General features: G+C 35.1%; 1 protein-coding gene across 2 annotated transcripts in view; it reads left to right on the plus strand.

Moving 5' to 3' along the window:
- Eml5 (EMAP like 5) overlaps positions 1–22066 on the plus strand; it is a 119582-nt gene that overhangs the window by 22613 nt on the left and 74903 nt on the right. For both annotated transcript variants that reach the window (XM_070028290.1, XM_070028300.1), the window contains exons 4-14: positions 1849–1917; positions 5549–5734; positions 7133–7268; positions 9734–9935; positions 10563–10700; positions 12576–12832; positions 14685–14897; positions 17247–17414; positions 18037–18143; positions 18590–18708; positions 20236–20422. In XM_070028290.1, coding sequence (XP_069884391.1) covers positions 1849–1917; positions 5549–5734; positions 7133–7268; positions 9734–9935; positions 10563–10700; positions 12576–12832; positions 14685–14897; positions 17247–17414; positions 18037–18143; positions 18590–18708; positions 20236–20422 — 1782 coding nt within the window. The remainder of the gene's footprint in view (positions 1–1848; positions 1918–5548; positions 5735–7132; positions 7269–9733; positions 9936–10562; positions 10701–12575; positions 12833–14684; positions 14898–17246; positions 17415–18036; positions 18144–18589; positions 18709–20235; positions 20423–22066) is intronic.

Genomic DNA, 22066 nt, shown 5'->3' on the forward strand with positions numbered 1-22066 from the left:
TTTTGTAGGTAGCTATGAATCCAGAAATGTTGTAGAAAAATGTGTTTATTTGCATTTTTAAGAAAAGACTTGTTTTTTAGTATAATCATGAAGGATCCTGTTACCCAGACTTATACATATAACACATAATATGTAACATTTTATTGACAACTGTATGTTCTTATTTACTTAGCTCAATTTACTATCAATTATAAAAATTATATCATCATACAATTTCAAAAATATTTTGGTGGTTAGTATTTTTAAGTTGATATATTTTTATATGACCTGTATTACTAGTTAAACACCAATTGAAAGATGTATTATCATAAGAATATAACAATATATTTAGAAGTATAAACATCTTAACTTAAAGTATACAGTGGTTAAAGAAACAAAGTGATGGTAGAATTAGTAAATTATTTTTAAAATTTTTGTCTTCTAGTGATCAATTTGTGTTTCCAATGCATATTTTATTTCATCTGAGTGTTTGCTTGTAGCAAAAAGTATTTTGTATGCCTTTATAATTTATAGAATATTAGATAAGAACAATGCCTGAGGACCTCCAAAATTTAAGTATTTGTAAATTAATTTTAGTTGACTCATACACAGTAAGAAAAGAAAAACATTGGTGTAAGACAAATATCTAAAATTGTTATCTAAGTAAATGTACAGAAAGCTATAGAAATATTTCTTACTTCTAACTGTGCAAATTTTTATCTTTGTAGAAATTATGCAGTACATGCCTATGACTTAATTCTGTTAAACTATTATTATTTATAGACCAAGTTATTATTTAAAAAATTAAAAGTTATGGTAGGTACCAGTAGCTCATGCCTGTAATCCTAACTAATCAGGATGCTGAGATCTAAGGATTGTGATTTGAAGCCAGCCTGGGCAGGAAAGTCTGTGAAAGTCTTATCTCCAGTTAGCCACTAAAAAGCCAGAAGTAGAGCTGTGACTCAAGTGAATAGAGTGCTAGCCTTGATCCAAAAAAAGTTCAGGGAGCCGGGCATTGGTGGCTCACACCTGTAATACTAGCCACTCAGGAGGTTGAGCTCTGAGGATCAGGTTCAAAGCCAACCCAAGCAGGAAAGTCTGTGAGACTAATCTCTGATAAACCACCAGAAAATTAGAAGTGGCATTGTGGCTCAAAGGGAAAGAGTGCCAGCCTTGAGCTGAAGAGCTGAGGGACAGCATCCAAGCCCAGAATTCAAGCCCCACGACCAACAAAAAATAAAAAATAAAGTTCAGGGATAGCACCCAGGCCTTTCATTCAAGCTACAGGACTGCCATACACATAGAAAAAAAAATTAAAGTTAACTGGGCACTGGTGGGTTACACATATAATCCTAGCTATTCAGGTAACTGAGATCTGAAAGTCTTGGTTTGGAACCAGCCTGGCCAGAAAAGTACAAGAGACTCCATCTCCAACTAGCTGGCAAAAGTCAAGCTGGCTCAAGAGGTAGAGAGCTAAGTAAGCTGGGGGGGGGGCGGGGAAGGGGGGGAAGGGGGGAGAACAGGGTAGAGCAAGGCATATTGATGCATACCTATAATCTTTGTTGCTGAGAGAGGAGGATTTTGAGTTTGAAGCCACCATGGACTACATAGCAATACCCTGCCTAAACATAAATAGTATCAAATTTTAATACACTCTTATAAAGTTAAAACTAAGAAATAGCTTTTATTCCTTATCATGTGTTTTCTTATTTACTTTTTCTTATGAGTTTGTAATGGAGATTCTAGTAATTATGTATTCATATTGCTGTCGTTTTAATAGATGGCGTACTGAACATGTGCTCTTTTCGACATAATTCTTAAGTGATGTTGGAAATAAATATTGTAACAATGAATCTGATTTATTTACAGATATTTGATATTTCTTGGGATTTGTACCAGCCAAATAAACTTGTCAGCTGTGGTGTAAAACATATCAAGGTACTAGAAGGGTCTTGTTTTATAATAGTTATATTTATTTTTTGTTACTCAATTCATATCATGCTATTAAAAATTCAGGATAGTTTCAAATATTGACAGTTCTTAATTTTAAAATGTTAATTTTTTAATGTTGTGTTCAGTCTAACAAATCTTATTGTGTGGTCATTTTGAGACATTATAAGGGAGGGATATAGATGTGAATTGGGAATTGAACAACTTTTTTTTTTTTTTTTTTTTTTTGGGTCCGGTCGTGGGGCCTGAACTCTGGGCCTGGGCGCTGTCCCTCAGCTCTTCAGCTCAAGGCTAGCGCTCTACCACTTGAGCCACAGCGCCACTTCCGGCTTTTTTTTCTTTTTGCTTATGTGGTGCTGAGGAATCGAACCCAGGGCCTCATGCATGCAAGGCAAGCACTCTACCACTGAGCCACCTTCCCAGCCCAAGGGAATTGAACAACTTCTATCCATAAAGAATTTTGTAGTCTGATGAGATAGGATTTATTGTGTTCATTTTGTTTCTTCATATTTCAGCTTCAAATAAAAGTATAAGGGTAAGAAAAAAGTCAATTAAGGAGTTTTTCATTCACAGAGCTACAATGGAATTGAAGAAGCAAAATTGAAAGAGTGGTGCTGCTGCTTATTAGATGCTTAACCTAGATTATCCATTTACAGCTTTTTGAGCTTTCTTTTCATATCTTGGTACTGTGCTTGCTTTTACCATTCTCAGAGTTAATTACAGATGTAGCATATTTTAAGTGCTTGTTGTCACAGGGTTCAGCATAGGATAGCCTGCTGAAAGTGTTATTTTTTTTTTGCCTTCTCATTTGCCTTCAACATTGGTAACATTGGTAACTATTTACTTTCCTTATGCAAACTCCATAGTGTTTTATTATTGGGGTTTTAAAGCCCTTAAAGTCAGTGAGAATATTCATTTTGTGTCTAGAGTTACCTTAAAATCACCAATGCAAATGACAAAAATACTCATTTTTCTTTTACTGTCTTACATGACCATTTTACAAAACAATTCCTCATAAGAATTTGCATTCAGTCATTCTTTTTTTTTTTTTTTGGTTGGTCTTGGGGCTTGAACTCTGGGCCTGGGCACTGTCCCTCAGCTCTTCAGCTCAAGGTCAGCACTCTACCACTTGAGCCACAGCGCCACTTCCGGTTTTCTAGTGGTTTATTGGAGATAAGAGTCTCACAGACTTTCCTGCCTGGGCTGGCTTTGAACCGAGATCCTCAGATCTCAGCCTCCTGAGTAGCTAGGATTACAGGCGTGAACCACCGGTGCCCGGCTCAATCATTCATTCTTATGATATAGTCATTTTTATATATGTGTCTTCCATGGATAACTGTTGTAATTCTGGTTTTGATATTCGACTATTGATTTGATGGATGATTAGTATTAAATCTTTAGTTTTCAACACAAATTAATAGTGAAGGCTCTTTGTCAGTACATAATTTAAACATTCAGATAGAGATATTTGGCTTACTTTAGTTAACAAGGTATTTGATACATATTCCTAATAAATGTCTTATATTGTAAATAAAGCTAAAATGTTCCATTTTCTGGATTTTTTTTAAAGCTCATTTTCTCAAACAAAATAAACTGTATCTCCGTGTGTTCTATGTGACCCTGAACCTCTAACAATTGAACCATGCCTCCAGTCTAGTTTCTTTCCTGCTTAATGGGAAATGGAGTGTCATGGACTTTTCTGCCTAAGCTGGCAGTCCTCAGACCCTGTGTCTGATTCTAAACAAACAACAACAACAAATAAATATTTTTTCAGGTCCTGGGGCTTGAACTGAGGGCTTGGGCACTGACCTGAGCTTCTTTTGTTCAAGAATGGTATTCTAAGCCACAGTGCCACTTCTGGCTTTTTCTGTGTAGTTTATTGGATTCATTTCTATATACCTTTTGGTTACTCTATCCATTCATCGATCTATCTATAGATAGATAATTTTTACTTCACTGAAAATTCCATTGGATGGTATCAATCTGTTCTAGAACAGTTGTTCTTAACTTCTGTTGAACACCAAAAGCATTTGGAAATCTCGACTTTAATTCCTCAAAGATTCTGCCTCAATTTATCTCAGTTAAGAAAATTTTAGGGGCTGGGAAGGTGGCTCAGTGGTAGAGCGCTTGCCTTGCATGCCTGAGGCCCTGGGTTCCATTCCTCAGCACCACATAAGAAAAAAGCTGGAAGTGGCGCTGTGGCTCAAGTGGTAGAGCGCTAGCCTTGAGCTGAAGAGCTGAGGGACAGTGCCTAGGCCCAGAGTTCAGGCCCCATGACCAGACCAAAAAAAACAACATAATAGAAAATTTTATAATTTTTCCTAGGTGAGTCTAAGGTGAAGTCAAGTTTGGGAGTCAGTGATCTAAAAGAAAAGAATAGATTCAGATTAGGACTTTCAGAAAGGTAGAAGACTATCTGTTCTTATGCAAATTATATAACTTTTAAGTTTAAAAATTGTACACTTAAAGCCCTATGATACTTGAATGGACATGTATCATAGTTTTTCTTTAGGCATCAGGCCTTAAAATGCAAATATATAATGTTAAAGAACTGTTATTTTACATGGTAACTTAAAGTTGAATTAGTGCTCTAAGCCATAGTGCCACTTCTGGCTTTTTCTGAGTAGTGAATTGGAGAGAAGAGTCTCCTCTTTCATCTCTTTTAACTCCTCACAAGATTAAGTAATTTCAAATGGGTTGCTTTCTCTCTCTCTCTTTCTCTCTCTCTCTCTCTCTCTCTCTCTCTCTCTCTCTCTCTCTCTCTCTCTCTCTCTCTCTCTGTGTGTGTGTGTGTGTGTGTGTGTCTCTGTCTCTGTCTCTGTCTCTGTCTCTGTCTCTGTCTCTGTCTCTGTCTCTGTCTGTCTGTGTCTGTGTTTCCAGTCGTGGGTCTTGAACTGAAAGCCTAGGTACTGTCTCTGAGCTTTTGTGCTCAAAGCTAGAGCTCTACCACTTTGAGCCACAGGCCCACTTCTAGTTTTCTGGTGATTAATTGGAGATAAGAATCTCACAGACTTTCCTGTGCAGGCTGGCTTTGAACTGCAAACTTCAAATCTCAGCCTCCTGCGTAGCTCAGATTATAGGCATGAGCCACCAGCACCCCACTTGCTGTCTTGTTTTTAAGCTTTATAAACAAAAGAATTGCTCAACTTTGAAATAATGATTTGTATAACATACAGTCTCTCTCCATATTTATTGTTTCTAACAGAGACTAAATATTAAATTTGGTCCTTTTCCTGTTAGTGTATGATGTTGTATCTTCATTTTCATTGCTAGCTCTCATTCCCAATTTTTTTTTCTTGAAGCACCTCAGTAAACTTACTCAATTCCAACTTTTTAAACTAAATTTGATGTCCATTTTTTAAACGAGATAGTATGTATCTTAAAAAGTAAATTAGTTAAAAGTCTTTATTCTTACAGATAAAGATTGAAGAACAGTGATTTATTTGCTATAACATAACTTTTTGCTATAACAGCACTAGGATGAGGATGTGAACACTGAAGGCTATTGTATCATAAGGCAATTAGCTAGCTAACTTCTATCTGCTGCTAGCATAAAAGTATTGTGATGCCTTTTTTTTTTTTTTTTTTTTGTAATTTGACTATACTGTGTACCTTTCAGTTCTGGAGTTTGTGTGGAAATGCTCTGACCCCAAAACGTGGTATCTTTGGTAAAACGGGTGACCTTCAGACAATCTTGTGCCTAGCCTGTGCGAGGGATGAATTAACATATTCTGGTGCACTCAGTGGAGATATATATGTTTGGAAAGGAATTAATCTTATACGAACAATACAAGGAGCCCATACTGTAAGTATTTTGATACTACAAACATTTACACTTTAACTATTTAACCTTCTTAGAACAACAGAATAACATTGTTTCTAATCAGTTAAATTTCTTGAGTAATGCTATTCTAATGGAATTAATTTGTTTTTAAGGTTTCAATGAAGAGATATACAGTTAGACTAATGGCTAGTTATTAAATTAGTTTAATTAGTATCTTATTTAAAACCATTGCTCTAGCAGTGTATTTCTAGAACATGTTAAAGAAAAACTTGTCGACTTCAATTCTAGATTAACTATAATAAAATAAAGCTAGAAATTTTAAGGCTAACACTACTGGAAATTGAGTACATATCTAGAAAAAAATAATGATTCATTAAGTCAATGGTAAAGTGATTTAAGTTTTGTACTTTATGACATGTTCACATAAATAAGTTACCAAATCAGAAAAAAATAAAACCAATTAAAATGAATAAGTGTATTTTGATTTGAGCTTTTTGACATTTGTTTCCCTTCTTACAAAGTGAAGGGAGCTAGCTATACATAGCACAGATCTGTCATGTTGTTAGCAGTAAGAATAGTAGAATATCCTGAGTAAACATAAGAAACACTTAGTAAAGACTGGCTCTGAGCAAGATGCCTAAAGAACCAAAACATCAGATTTTTCCACAAAAGTTGTGGTATTTTGCATAGTTGGCATCATTGTGTAAAAATACTAGTGCCATTTCATATTCATCAACACAGAATATACTCATGTTTTATAAATTCCTGCTTATCTCTGGATAAAGATGGTAACTTTTAAAATTTTGTTTCCTGTCACTTGAGAAATTTCATATATTTCACCGTTTATTTCCCTTTTCTATTAATTAACTTTCCTTATCATTTGCTCTTTTGTTTGCTTGTTGTATTATGTTGGTTTTTTTTTGTTTTTATTTTACTTTTTTTCTTTAATGGTGCTGGGGCTGAACCCAGGGTCTTAGAAATCCTAGTTATGCACTTTAATCACTGAGCTACATTTCAGGCCTTTTTATTTCTTTTATTTATCTGTATATTAGTGATAATTAACTTTTGGTTCATACAAATTAAAAGTAGTTTCCTGTTTGTCTTTGTTTATGTTTTCTTTCCTCATATAAAAATTAATTTTTTATTTTGTATGTAGAATTTTCCTCTATAATTCAATTTTATGTGTACTGTAAAATTTAACTTTATTCTCTTGTATGTTAGGTCTATGTCATTACATACCATCTTAATTATATACTAAGGTCCCAAAGAACTTTATATCTAGATTTTCTTTTCTACTTTCTGAATTTTTTGTTTATTCCCATATCATACACAAAAATATTGCTAAGTAGACTTTAAATTTCATATAACAGATGTTCTTCAGAAGTTTATATGGTTAAATTTCTTTGTTTCTTCATCTAGGCAGGAATTTTTACCATGAATGCCTGTGAAGAAGGATTTGCTACTGGTGGCAGAGATGGCTGTATTCGTCTTTGGGATTTAACTTTTAAACCAATTACTGTGATTGATCTCAGGGAAACAGAACAGGGATACAAAGGTAATAATGAAATAAATGTTTTATTACTAGGCAAATTCTCAGTGAATCCGTGATTGTTATTTCAGTAAACATAAATGTTTCGTAAGTATATATGAGTTTGATTTACTTCTTCACACTGTATACATTTAACTGAAATCTATTGAGGGGAACTTTTACTTAAATAAAGAGAATTTGGGCTCACTATGGTCTTACAAAGGCTTATATGGATTATATGGCTATAATAATGAAGTCTACAGAGATGTGGTAGGCATTTATTCTGGTAACCTTGGGTTTTGAAAATATTAATTAGAATGTTAAGTGTAAATTGTGTGTAGGAATACAGATCTGTGATCCCAATTAATGGAGAGTCCATTGTAGTTTGAGGCTGGCCTCAGGCAAAAATGAGAAATCTTATCTAAATAATACTAAGGGGAAAAGGGGCTGAGAGTGTTATTTTAGTAACCTTGGATTTTTGAAATATTTTACTATTAGAATGCTAAATTTGCTGGGCTCTGGTAGCTCTCACCTGTAATCCTAGCTACTCAGGAGGCTGAAATCTGAGGATCACAGTTCCAAACCAGCCTAGGCTGGAAAATCCATGAGACTCTTGTCTCCAATTAACCACCAGAAACTGGAAGTGGCACTGTGGCTCAAAGTGGTAGAGCTCTAGCCTTGAGTAAAAAAGCTCATGGATAGTGCCTAGGCCTGGAGTTCAAGCCCCATGACCGACAAAAAAAAAAAAAAAAAAAAAAAAAGCTAAATTTGGCTATTTACCAAATAAGCTGTTTTAAAGTATGTTTGGATTGGGGAGCATTTGCAAAAGATGATTTCAGTATTTTTCCTTCATCACAATTTGTAAATTTGGCTGGTTCATGCTGTAGAACAACTGCCTAGCAAGTACTAGGTCTAAGTTCAAACTCCAGTACTATGGATAAATCATATATGGAACAGAATCTTTCAACGCAAGCTTTAACATATTAATTGCTAATGTGGCATTCATTGTATTACAAGACTAGGCCTGTGTTTAAATCATGCACCAGTCACTTGGCAGATATTTAACCCTGAGTTAATCCTTTAACATCTTTTGTACACTAAGGAAATAAGAATAACTACTTCACAATACTGAGTATCTGTGAAATACTTTAGAAGAATATCTGCAACATATGTAGCTTGTGAATGCTGACTGTTGTATTTTGTTAATGTGGCTAGTATTATTATAATTCTGAAGCTTATATAATTATTTTATTGAATTTACAACATTCACAAGAATATTATAAGGTATACAGTATTTTACACTGACCACATTGTACAGATGAGAAACTGAAAAAACACATTTTTCTAAGGTTACAGGAGTGAAGTATGAGGAAGTAAGAGTAAAATTCTCTCCCCTTACTCAGACTTGGTATTTAGCACATTGACAAATGAAACATAGGCAAGAGATTACTACGAACATATGAAATCAAGATTTTTACAAAAGAAAAGCAAGATAACTTATATATATATATATATATATATATATATATTTGTATTATTTTTCTTTTGTAATAACCTGACTTTATATGTTTATACCTTTATATGGTAGTTGCTGAGTAATTACTTAATGATATAGACCATCGTGCTGTAAGACTTCGGCTAGTATCATCAGACTCTTAAAATTGCCTAACAAGGTGAAAGAAAATAGAATGTATGTTTTAAAAGGATGGTAGAGGGCTGGGAAGGTGGCTCAGTGGTAGAGCGCTTGCCTTGCATGCTCAAGGCCCTGGGTTCGATTCCTCAGCACCACATAAGCAAAAAGAAAAAAGCCGGAAGTGGCGCTGTGGCTCAAGTGGTAGAGCACTAGCCTTGAGCTGAAGAGCTGAGGGACAGTGCCCAGGCCCAGAGTTCAGGCCCCACTACCGGACCCCAAAAAAAAAATAAAATAAAATAAAATAAAAAATAAAAGGATGGTAGAAAATACATAAAAAGTACATAAAAATAGAAGTATTCCATACAGAAAACAATATGGATCATTGAAGAAACTGAGATTATGAATCAAAGACTTGGATTATTTTCTTCTATCTCTATCCATGATACAAAAGGTACAAAAATTAAGCCAGGTGCTGGTGGCTCATGCTTGTAATTCTAGATATTCAGGAAGCTAAGAGTCTCAACTCAAAGACAGCCCAGCTAGAAAAGTCCATGAGACTTTTATTTCCAAATAACCACCCCATAAAAACTGGAAGTGGAGCTGTGAATCTAGTGGTAGAACTCTAGCCTTGAGCAAAAATGTTCAGGGACATACCCATTTCCTGAATTCAAGCCCCAGGAGACAGACAGACAGACAGACAGACAGACAGACAGACAGACACACACACACACACACACACACGCACGCACGCACGCACGCACGCACGCACTGATTTCCAATGAAGAAGATTGGCATTACCTTATCAGAGGACTGATTCTAAGCACAATATTAATATTGATATTAAATGCACTTTTTATAGGTTTGTCTGTGAGAAGTGTTTGCTGGAGAGGTGACCACATTTTAGTTGGAACACAGGACAGTGAAATTTTTGAAATTGTGGTACATGAAAGAAACAAACCTTTCTTAATTATGCAAGGGCATTGTGAAGGTGAACTTTGGGCACTTGCTGTTCATCCCACTAAACCTTTGGCTGTGACTGGAAGTGATGATCGTTCAGTCAGGTAATCAACTATAATTTACTTCACAAAGTAATTGAATAGGCTGAGATTTGTCCTTAGATACACTTAAAACTTTAAAAATACTTATATATAATTATGCTGTAGCTGATAATATATCAAATGAACATTAAAAAGTACTTTAAAATTAATAGAATTGAGCTGGGAATGTGGCTTAGTGGTAGAGTACTTGCCTAGCATGCATGAAGCCCTGGATTCACATAAACAGAAAAAGCTGGAAGTGGTATTGTGGTTCAAGTGGTAGAGTGCTAGCCTTGAGCAAAAGGAAGCTCAGGGACAGTGCTCAGGCCCTGAGTTCAATTAAAGAATTGCTGGGCACTGGTGGCTCACTCCTATAATCCTAGCCACTCAGGAGGCTGAGATCTAAGGATCATGATTTGAAGCCAGTCCTGGAAGGAAAGTTCAGGAGACTTCTATCTTCAGTTAACCACCAAAAAACCAGAAGGGGAGATTTGGCTCAAGTGGTAGAGCACCAAGATAGAGCAAAAAATGGTCAGAGAAAATACCTTAACTCTGAGTTAAAAAAAGATTATTATTTTAAAAAATATATTTAAATAAAATTTAAGGCATACTGTTAACTGTTCTTCTCTTATTATAAATTAAATGTTCCAGGATTTGGAGCCTAGTAGATCATGCATTAATAGCAAGGTGTAATATGGAAGAACCAATTCGTTGTGCAGCTATAAATGTAGATGGAATCCATCTTGCCCTTGGAATGAAGGATGGCTCATTCACTGTACTTAGAGTAAGGTATGCTATTAGGGTAGAAACAGAAGCAGTAATTTTCTTTTTCTTTTAAATACGTTTTTATTGTAAAAATACTGTACAGGGGGGTTACAATTACATGAGTAAGGTAATGAGTACATTTCCTATCGAGCATTGTTGCTTCCTCCTTGGTTTTTCCCCTACCATCCCTTCCTTCCCCACTTCCTCAACTACTCCCCCCCAAGCAATAATTTTCTGGTATGCATTTAAATTATATAATCTTCATTGGTTTTACCCATTCATTTTTGCCCACTTTATAGTAATATGTTTCACATATTTGTTTCATTAAATATTTACAAAGTTTTATTAGAAAACTAAACTCAGAAACTTTGGTTTGGGAGGGGGGTTAAAAGTGCTTCATAGATAACTGGCTAAACTTTTGAGCTAATACATTTGGGTCATGACTTTTCTGTCCTGCCACTGAAACTGAGGCTATGAAAAATGAGTGGATAATATTTTGTTGTTGATTATATATTAACTCATTGAAAAAAATGCCTGCATTAGAGATAGGAGTCTCCTCCTGCTTGAGCTGGAGGCTGGTTTTAAACCACAATCCTTAGATCTCAGCCTCTTGAGTAGCTAGGATTACAAGCAAGAGCTACCAAATCCAGCTCCTTCTCTCCACTTTAGACATAATCAGCTGCTCAGGTTTTATGCGTTTTATGCTCACATTGAATTGTATCCTTCCTTGGCTCTTTCGCATCCTTTTTTTTTTTTTTTTTTTGGCCAGTCCTGAGGCTTGAATTCAGGGCCTGGGCACTATCACTGCTTTTGCTCAAGGCTAACACTCTTAACACTTGAGCCAGAGTGCTACTTCCAACTTTTTCTGATAATGTTTGTTACTAAGGAATCAAATCCAGGGCTTCATGCATGCTAGGAAAGTGCATAACCATTAAGCCACGTTCCCAGCTGTTCCTTCTCACCTTTAATCTAATCTTATCTTCTTTCAGTATTTTTCTTCTTTTTATCTTGTATTTTTTTTCTTTAATGTACTGGAATTTGAACTTGGCCCTCACACTTGCTAGTGCCTTACAGATTGAGTGATACCTTTGGTCCTGCTTGCTAGTTCTTGTGGAGTTAGAGCCTAACAAACTTCCCAGGCTGATCTCAAACCACTATGGAAACTCAGTTAAATTAAGTGTTCATCAATTTTAATGGCTGTTATCAATACCTATATTATTTGGGAAATACAAAGCATTTTTGAAAAGTACTTAACTTTACTGGTTGGCATGTTCTGTTAAGCTGTGTATGGTGGTACATGTCTGTAATGTTAGTACTGGGGAGACTGAGACAAGAGGATATAGAATTTGAAGCCAGATATGGATTCATAATGAGGTCAAGACAACCAGCCTGAAGCACATAATACAATCTTGTCTCGAAAAAATAAAAAGTCAAAGAGGTTGAAATAGAAAAATAACTAGTGAGGAAAAAAGAATAAAAATAACTAGTGCTATGTACATAAAGATATATATTCAAACATATTGTTGAAGTATTAAGTTATTTCATAAAGGAAGCATTTTTTGGTTGGTCATAGGGCTTGAACTCTGGGCCTGGGCACTGTCCCATCGTTACTCTCTACTTCTTTTTTGTTTTCTGTTTTGGGTTTTTGCCGTGATGGAAATCAAACCCAGGGCTTCAGAAATGCTAGACAAGCATTCTACCATTGAACTACACACTGTCACCCCATTTTTCTCTATGTCTGGCATATTTTTTATACAGTAAAATAATTATTCCTAAACTATGCCTTCTAATTTATTTTTATGTAATAAACACAATTCAGCCTTACAGTCATAGTATAAACATTTAAAACAAGTTTTGATGACATTTATTCATACTGTCTTATTTTTTTCTTCTTAACAGAGATATGACAGAAGTTGTACATATTAAAGATAGGAAGGAAGCAATTCATGAGTTAAAATACTCACCAGATGGAACTTACCTTGCAGTTGGCTGCAATGACAACTCAGTTGATATATATGGAGTTGCTCAGCGTTATAAAAAAATTGGCGAATGTGTTGGATCACTTAGTTTCATCACTCACTTGGACTGGTCCTCAGATAGTAGATATTTGCAGACAAATGATGGACATGGGAAAAGACATTTTTATAGGATGCCAGGTAAAATTTTTCAGCAAACTAAAACAATAGTATATAGTTTACAGATTTTTAGTGCCTGTGCAATATTTTTTATTCACTAGAAATAAAATATAATATTAGATCATAGAAAGTTAAAGACAATCTGAACTAATATTTCAGGTATTGTGGCCTTTTCTATAAGCCTTTATCATTATATTGTCATCCTTTGGTGTTTTTCCCCTTCTACTCCAGATTACTGAGGCATAAATAGCATATGAAAATCGTATGTATATTTAGCATATACAATGTAATGTTGTATATGCCTGCATTGTACATAATAAAATAATTACCACAATCAAGCTAATTAACAGATCCATCTTCTTACATAGTCACTGTTGTGTGTGTGCTGAAAACATGCCCTAGGATGGCCTAGAAATCACAGCTGTTCTCCTGCTCTACCTCCCAAGTGTTGGAATTAATAAGCATGCATTATCATACCCAACATTTTCTAATGTTTAAGATCTTCCTCTGTTAGAAATTTCAAGTATTCCATATGGTAATTATGATAGTCAATGTGCTATACTGGGTCAGTCTGAATTCCTTTTACATAGCTGAAGCTTTATACCCTTTGACCAACATTTTGTATCCTGATCACTTTTCCCAGCCCCTAGAAGCCAGCTTCTGCATGCTTTCTTAGCACCAGCCTTGAGCAAGTAGCTAAGAGAAAGCATTCAGGTTGTGAGTTCAAGGAAAGTTTAAAGACTTTATGAATACTAATAATATAGCTGACAAACTAAATTTTTAAAAAATAGTTCTCATTAAAGACTTACTTATTCATATGATAGTACTGGGGTTTGAATTTAGAGTTTTGGAGTAGCTAGGCAGGTATTCTACCATTTGAGCCATGTGGTTAGCCCTTCTCAAAGATTTAAAACACTGATAATCACAAAAGAAAAGAATAAAATCAATCAGCAAAGTATTTCATTTACTATGATGTTTATTAAACTAGTCACTATCTTCTGAGAGCCTATTTAATAAGACATTTATTTAATCAGTGTATCTCCCCAAAATCTTTTTGTTAATAATCTAGATACAAAGATTTACTTAGTTCTAAATTCCTCTTATCAAATACAAATGTATTCTTTTACGCTCACACTTCCATTTTTGTCTTTTTAAATTCTTATTTTTCTTAATTATTGTAGCTTAGATTTTCTTAATATCTGATTTTTTTCTTATAACTTAGCCTGTATCTAATTTGTATCATGATTTGAATAAAATTCAGGGTTTTTTTGTGATTTTCACTAGTATGCATAAGTTGTACAAGGTTTCATTGTGACATTTCCAGTTGTGACATTTCCATACGTGCATATAATGTGTCTCATACTCATTCCTTCTGTCATTCTCCCTACCCTTTTCCTCATTTTATGAAACAATTTTAACAAGTTTCATTGTTCTATTTTCACACATGAAAAAAACTACTTATCCTTCCTTGTTCACCCTCTCCTAAGCAACATTGTCTCCCACCACCACCAACAAAGCATAACAAAGCTTATTTTACTTGTCATTCTTTTGGACTTTTTAAAATGTGTGTTAATTGTGACAAGGAGTTTCAAAATTTATAAAACTTTCATTTTCTACATGGGTGAACCTGCTAAGATGGCAATCACTTCAAATCTGTATACCTTTGAATCAGTGTAATTTTATCAGTGGCCTTATAAAAATCACTTGCATTTTGTTTTCTCCTTACCCAAACTTGTCTAGCTATTTAAGTGTAATCTTCTTTGAGGCAGAAAATTATTTAAAATTTTCTTTTACTAAGTTCAGTACACTTTAAGCCTTAGTTTTAAAAAATTCAATGAAATCACTTTTTAACTTAAGTCTGATTTGTTTTTAGGGGGAAAGGAAGTAACAAGTAAAGAAGAAATAAAAGGTGTTCATTGGGCTTCATGGACATGTGTTTCAGGAATTGAAGTAAATGGAATTTGGCCCAAGTATTCAGATATTAATGATATAAATTCAGTAGATGGAAATTATATTGGCCAAGTGTTAGTTACAGCTGATGACTTTGGAATTGTGAAATTATTCCGATATCCATGCTATAAAAAAGGTACCTTTTGGGGGCTGGGAATGTAGTAGAGTGCTTGTCTTGCATGCATGAAGCCTTGGGTTTGATTCTTCAGTAACACATAAACAGAAAAGCCTGGAAGTTGTGCTGTGGTGGAGTGCTAGCCTTGAGCAAAAGAAGCTCAGGGACAGTGCCCAAGCACTGAGTTCAAGCCCCAAGACTGGAAAAAAAAAAAAAAGATATCTTTTCTTTCAAAATAGTTAATCCTCTCTCTTATAAAAAGACTTTTATGATCTTGCAGAAAGTAAGCCTTTGAATAAGGTAATTTCATATTTTAAATATGTATTGAGGTAAAGAATTCTAAGCATTGGTGGCTCTCACCTGTCATCCTAGCTACTCAGGAGGCTGATACCTGAGGATCGAAGTTTGAAGCCAGCTTTTGCAGAAAAGTCCCTGTAAGCCTCTTATCTCCAGTTAACCACTCAAAAACCAGAAGTAGAGCTGTGGCTCAAAGTGGTCGAGTACTAACCTTGAGCAAAAGAGCTCAGAGACAGTACACAGGCCTTGAGTTCAAGCCCCACAACTGCCAAAAAAAATTATTTTGCTAATTCAAAATCTGTCACATTATTTATTTTTTCGGATATGAAATTCTTGTTAGATTATTTTAATTCATATAATGATTAGGCTTCTTTTTCTTTTTTTCTTTTCCTTTTTGGTCAGTCGTTATGCTTGAACTTTGGACCTGGGCACTGTCCCTGAGCTCTTCAGCTCAAAGCAAACACACTAGCACTTGAGCTATAGTGCCACTTCTGGTTTTCTGGTGGTTAATTGGAGATAAGAGTCTCACAGCCTTTCTTGCTGGGGCTGGCTTTGAACCATGATTCTCAGATCTCAGCCTCCTGAATAGCTAGGATTAGAAGCATGAACCACTTATACCTGGCTTAGACTTCTTTTTAATGAAACATTTTCCTCCATACTTCCTGAAAATTTTCATATCATCAAACTATGCAAAAATGATTAAACTTTTCTTATGATGTATTACGTGAAACTATTTAGCTTGCTGAATTTAGGCCTTTTGGGAGATATTTTTCTCAGGTCTTTTCCTTTAAGAATTCTAAGGATGTAATAAAAGTGTATAAACATAGGTCACAGTTTGAAACATTATTGGTTTGCCGGCTGGTTTTCATATGTGACTGTGTTTTTGCCTAAATTCTTAGTACATACTGTTATGATATTTCTTAATTTTCAGCAATAGTAAGATGTAGAAATAGTGGGCTTTTATCATTGGTTCTTTTCTTTTCTTTTCTTTTTTTTGGGGGGGGGTCTGGCCTGAACTCTGGGCCTGGGTGCTGTCCGTCAGCTCTTCAGCTCAAGGCTAGCACTCTACCACTTGAGCCACAGCACCACTTCCAGCTTTTTTCTTTTTTTGCTTATGTGGTGCTGAGGAATCGAACCTAGGGCCTCATGCATGCAAGGCAAGCGCTCTACCACTGAGCCACCTTCCCAGCCCCTCATTGGTTATTTTCAATATATTTTACACATTATTACTTTTTTCTTGGATCTCTTCTAAAATTAGGATATTAAACATTCTGTTAATAGAACCTAGGATGATTAAATAAAATGATGTCCCAGTAGTCATTTATTTTGTGCCTCCTCTGATAAAGCAATTTATATAAAGAAACAGAACAAAAGTAAATATAAATACAAGTACCATATTAAAAATAATAGATATCAATTTTTTTTGGGTCCGGTCGTGGGGCCTGAACTCTGGGCCTGGGCGCTGTCCCTCAGCTCTTCAGCTCAAGGATAGCACTCTACCACTTGAGCCACAGCGCCACTTCCAGCTTTTTTCTTTTTGCTTATGTGGTGCTAAGGAATTGAACCCAGGGCCTCATGCATGCAAGGCAAGCGCTCTACCATGAAGCCACCTTCCCAGCCCCAGATATCAAATTTGAATCTAATCTTCCTAGAAAACAAAAAGCAAGACACAAAATTATATTCGTTGTAGATTTTAAAAAATACATATCCCTAAGGAAAGTCAACTTTCTTTTGAGATTGAATTTTCAAAATACTCCCTGTACAAGAATCTCTATATTAGATGCAGTGAACATATATTTCTATGACATCAATACTTTTAATAAATACAATAATGATTTTACATGGCTTGTTGGTAAAAGTTATTGAAGAGACATTAAAATGAACATAACAAATACAGTGATGGGAATAACGAAAGTATGTGTTCATTTCACCAGTTTTGAATCAGGATTTTTTTGTATTTGATCATAATTAAGATAATGGAAGGACAACACAATGGTTTGTGTATATGAATTATTGTTTACATTTTGTGTATTAGTCTTCATTTACCAATTTAAAGATATATTTTTGTTATAGGGGCCAAGTTTAGAAAATATATTGGCCATTCGGCTCATGTAACAAATGTCAGATGGTCACATGATTATCAGTGGGTTATTTCTATTGGTGGAGCAGATCATTCTGTCTTTCAGTGGAAATTTATTCCAGAAAGAAAACTAAAAGATGCTCTTCATATAGCACCCCAAGGTGAGTAGCATATACTGCCTAAGCAGCATTGTCATCTTACTCTGAATTCACTAACCCCAAACTAGCAGTTTTACTGTTGAAATGTAATCTAGTTTCATAAGTTAACAATATAACTTGGTAGCAAAACTTTTTAATTAAATATTAGGTTTATGTATTTAAAGTCAGATGTCATAGTTTGTGGCATACAACGTACTTTGGGTTGCATTTTCATCTATCAACTGATGAGTGAAAAAGGTGTTAGCAAAACAAACCTAACACTGTTGGTTTAGGTTTTATATGTTTTTCATCTTTTACGCATAGTATGTTTAGCTATTTTTCATGTTAACTATAGGTTATATTCACTTATATTTGCACAGACATTTAAATTTGGTGTAGCGGTCATTGGGGAGCCAGTGAAGGGATTTAAAGGAGCTATTGAGTTTGCAGTGAGTGGAGAGGAAGATAATCTGTAGTACAGTTTACTGACATCTGTGTCACTTGAATAGGTAACTCCATTTGATTGTTTTATGGCTTGTCTCCATGTTGACTGACAGAGTCAGTTAATTAATTAATTATTAATTTTACATTGCTATTTTGAAAATGTTCTTTAAACAAATGACATTGTATTTTTAAAACATTACAGAAACCTTGGCTGAGTCTAACAGTGATGAATCAGATTCAGATCTTTCTGATGTTCCAGAACTGGATTCTGAAATTGAACAGGAAACACAGCTCACCTATCACCGACAGGTAGTTTTCTATTATCACATGATTTTTTTTCTTAAAAGTCTCATTTCTTCTTTATCTCTTACTGTCTGCTACTTATCTATTGTTAATTTTTGTAGCTTTAGTTTTCCAAGTATTGTATAACTTTCAGTTTCCAAAGCACACTTGTATAAAGTGTTTTTTATGTTAAGTGCTTGATATACCAAGTATGTCTGCATTCTATTTGCCTATATATTCTTACACAGTGTACTCCCACTACTCTTTTTTTGAAGCATAAGGATTTATTGAAACACCAAATATGTATTTGTCAGTGTAATACAAAGAAAATAAGAATTTTTTCCTATATTACTGAAAACAATTGGTATTAGCAGCTCATTAATAGTAGCCACAAGAACTGAAAGTTAGGAGAATATGAACACCTTTATTTAAATATATGCTAAAAATATTCCCACTTATATACATTTTTAAAGGTTTACAAAGAAGATCTACCTCAGCTTAAAGAACAATGCAAAGAGAAACAAAATAGTGTTACTTCTAAAAGAAGAGATCAAGCTCCAGGAAATAGTATTCGATTACACTTCATTCATGGGTATGAAAAACATTTTTATTTATGTCTTTGAATTTGGGTTCAAGTTACCTAGCCTCTGTATGCCTCTGTTTCCCCATCTTTAAGTTAGAAATCATACTTGTGGAGATTTAATATATTGTCTGGCATACAGTCAGTTACTGTATAAGTGCTTATTAAATTAAAAATTACTGCACACAACTTTATCTTTGTAGAAATGGACACTTCATGTTTAAAAAAATTCCAAAATATAGTCATCTATAGATATTAGTATGGAATGATGTTGTGACATTTCCACCTGAGTGGTTTTCATGTTTTAGTTTCAGTAAAATACTTATTTCTGGGTTCTGACCATCTGGCAATGCAGGTCGCTTGTTTCAGCTTGGCAGAAACTGGCATTGTACTTATTACTTTACCTCTCAGCCAGCATTTATTTTCTTAAGTAGACTAATAATACATTCCAAGAATTTGACAAAAGGATTCCTTAAAAGTATTTTCCTGCCAGGTGCTAGTGGCTCACTCCTGTAATCCTAGCTACTCAGGAGGCTGAAATCTGAGTATTGCAGTTCAAAGCCAGCCTGGGCCAGAAAATTCGAGACTTTTTTCTCCAATTAACTACCAGAAATCCAGAAGTATAGTTGTGGCTTCAGTGGTAGAGTGCCAGCCTTGAGCAGAAAAGCTCAGGAATAGCACCCAGGACTGGCAACAACAACAACAAAAAAGTATTTTTCTTCTAATGTTAAAGAGGCAGTGTTTCTATTCAGTTGTGATTTATGAAATTGGTTTCTTTGAAACACAAAGCAAAGTTGCCATAATGGAATTATTGACCATTTTAAGAAGATTTGGCTTATTTTTCCTGGCTAAATATTTAAATTACTGTTTAAACCTATTTTTGGAATGTATACTATATTTTCCTGTTCACAATGTGCATAACAAAATAAAGTTTGGAAATCTCCTCTGCCTTATTGTAATCATTTCCCCACTCCACAAGTTAACACTGTTGCTTAGTTTCAGAAATAAAAGTAAGTATGTAAACAAATGCAAATGAATTTTATTGGCTCTTTTACTTATTAAAAACAACTGTTTGAAGCTGGGTGCCCAAGGTGCCTCAGTACCTGGACTCAGATCTGAGGATCACAGTTGAAGCCAGCCTGGGCAGGAAAGTCTTATCTCTGATTAGCCACCAAAAAGCCAAAGGAGAGCTGTGGCTCAAGTGATAGAGCACTACCCTTGAGCAAAAATGCTCAACAGTGCCCAGATTCTAAGTTAAAGCCCTCGGACTGGCACAAAAAATTAATATTACATTTATGCAAATAGCAATATATTCAGTTTACTTTTCTGCACTTTTTTTTCCTCAATACTATAGGTTGGATTTATTGGTAATCCAAGCAATTCATAAAAATTTATGAGAAATTTGTATTACCTTTCAATTATTGATTATCCTTGTAAACTAGAGATTGAATGAAGAAAAGGCACCTGCTTCTCTGTATATTCTGTATTGGCCAGCTAAAAGGCCAAAATTAATTGCATATGATTTGTCTTTTTTGTTAGTTACAGAGGTTATGACTGCCGGAGTAATCTGTTTTACACTCAAATTGGTGAGATCGTATACCACGTGGCAGCAGTGGGTGTTATTTATAATCGACAACAGAACACACAGCGTTTTTACTTGGGTCATGATGATGATATTCTCTGTCTGGCTATACATCCTCTGAAAGACTATGTGGCAACAGGCCAAGTAAGTTCCTCAGGGAGGAGGGGTTGATTTAGGAAATGGAGAGTAAGGAATTCTTGCCAAGTGCTGGTGGCTCACACCTGTAATCTTGACTACTCAGGAGGCTGAGATCTGAGGATCGCAGTTTGAAACCAGCCCAAGGCTAGTGCTCTACCACTTGAGCCACAGCACTACTTCTGGCCTTTAAAATTTTTTTTATTGTGAAAATACCATACAGAGGGGTTACAATTACGTGGGCAAGGTAATGAGTACATTTCTTATCAAGCATTGTTGCCTCCTCCTTTGTTTTCCCTTCTGCTTATGTGGTGCTGAGGAATTGAACCCAGGGCCCCATGCATGCAAGGCAAGCACTCTACCACTGAGCCACCTTCCCAGACCAGCTTATTAGCTTTAGTGGGAGGCTAATCTATGCAGTACAGAATATTTAGCAGCTTCTCTCACCTCTTCTTGCTAAATACCAGTAACACTCATCAATTAAGATGTCTAAAGACAATACCAGATGTTCCCTATGAGGCAAAGTCACCCATGTTATTAAGACAGAAATATGTATCTGGTGTCAATATAATGAAGGACTTAATTAGAACCAAGGAAAAATCTCAATAAGGTGGTGACATTTATGCTGGGTAGAGGGAAGATATTGGGAAAAATATTTAAAATGTGTCATGTCGTGTATAAAATTGGGGCAAAAATAAGCCTCAGTTTAAATTAGCTATTTAAAGAACTGTGAGTGGCCCACAGTATTTTAATCAGTAAGGACATAATAGGCTCTAGCAGTAGAACTAATCAAAGAATGGATGGAACCTCTAGAATACAGTTTATCTTGAGGTTGTATAGGGTTTCTCTTGAAACACAGTTATGCCTCCATGTGCTATGGCAATTGGAATGAAGACTGTATTAACAGTGGCTGTCCCATGATTCTGGGTTTGTTTTTTTTAAGGGAATTCAAGTCAGATTAAATAAAAAGTTCATGTGCTGCTGGATATTCCTGAATACCCATCAGGCCCTAGTTTCTTTGTTCATGACTTGCTTACACAACAGCATTTTTACTTTAGGCACTGTGGATTCAGTCGTTCTCCGAAAGCATAGGCTCACACAGTCTGACTTATAGTGGTTTCTATTTCTTTCCTGTTAAATTACAACCGCTAGTTTTTAAAAATATATTTAATGTGTTAAAATCATTTTAAATGAAGAAAGTACTGATTAAAAAGAAAATAATAGCTAGGTGCCTGTGGCTCATTCCTGAATCCTGTCTACTTAGGAGGCTGAAATCTGAGGATTCTGGTTTGAATCCAACCTGCAAAAAGAGTGAAAGTGTGACTCAAGTGGGTAGAGCACAACCTTGAGTGGAAAAAACTTAGCCAGAGCACAAAGCCCTGAGTTTAAGCCCTAGTACTGGCACCAAAATAAAAATGGAATGAAGGTAGAAAGAAAATTAGTTCTGAAACATTTTAACTGGTATTTTGAAATTTAGATAACCACTCTGAAAAGTATTTTGCTTTTTCTTTGTTTTATGGAGAACAAAATATGAAGAATAATTCCTTGTCAGGAACTGATCACAAAGTGAAAGAACCTTACTTGGTAGATTATAGAGTTCATCTTGAGTATCTTGACTATATGCACCATAAATTTTAAATTTTGTTTAATTCA

The sequence above is a fragment of the Dipodomys merriami genome, unplaced genomic scaffold (genome assembly GCF_024711535.1).
Source record: "Dipodomys merriami isolate MVZ:Mamm:240054 unplaced genomic scaffold, mDipMer1.0.p SCAF_1, whole genome shotgun sequence".
NCBI classification, from domain to species: Eukaryota; Metazoa; Chordata; class Mammalia; order Rodentia; family Heteromyidae; genus Dipodomys; species Dipodomys merriami.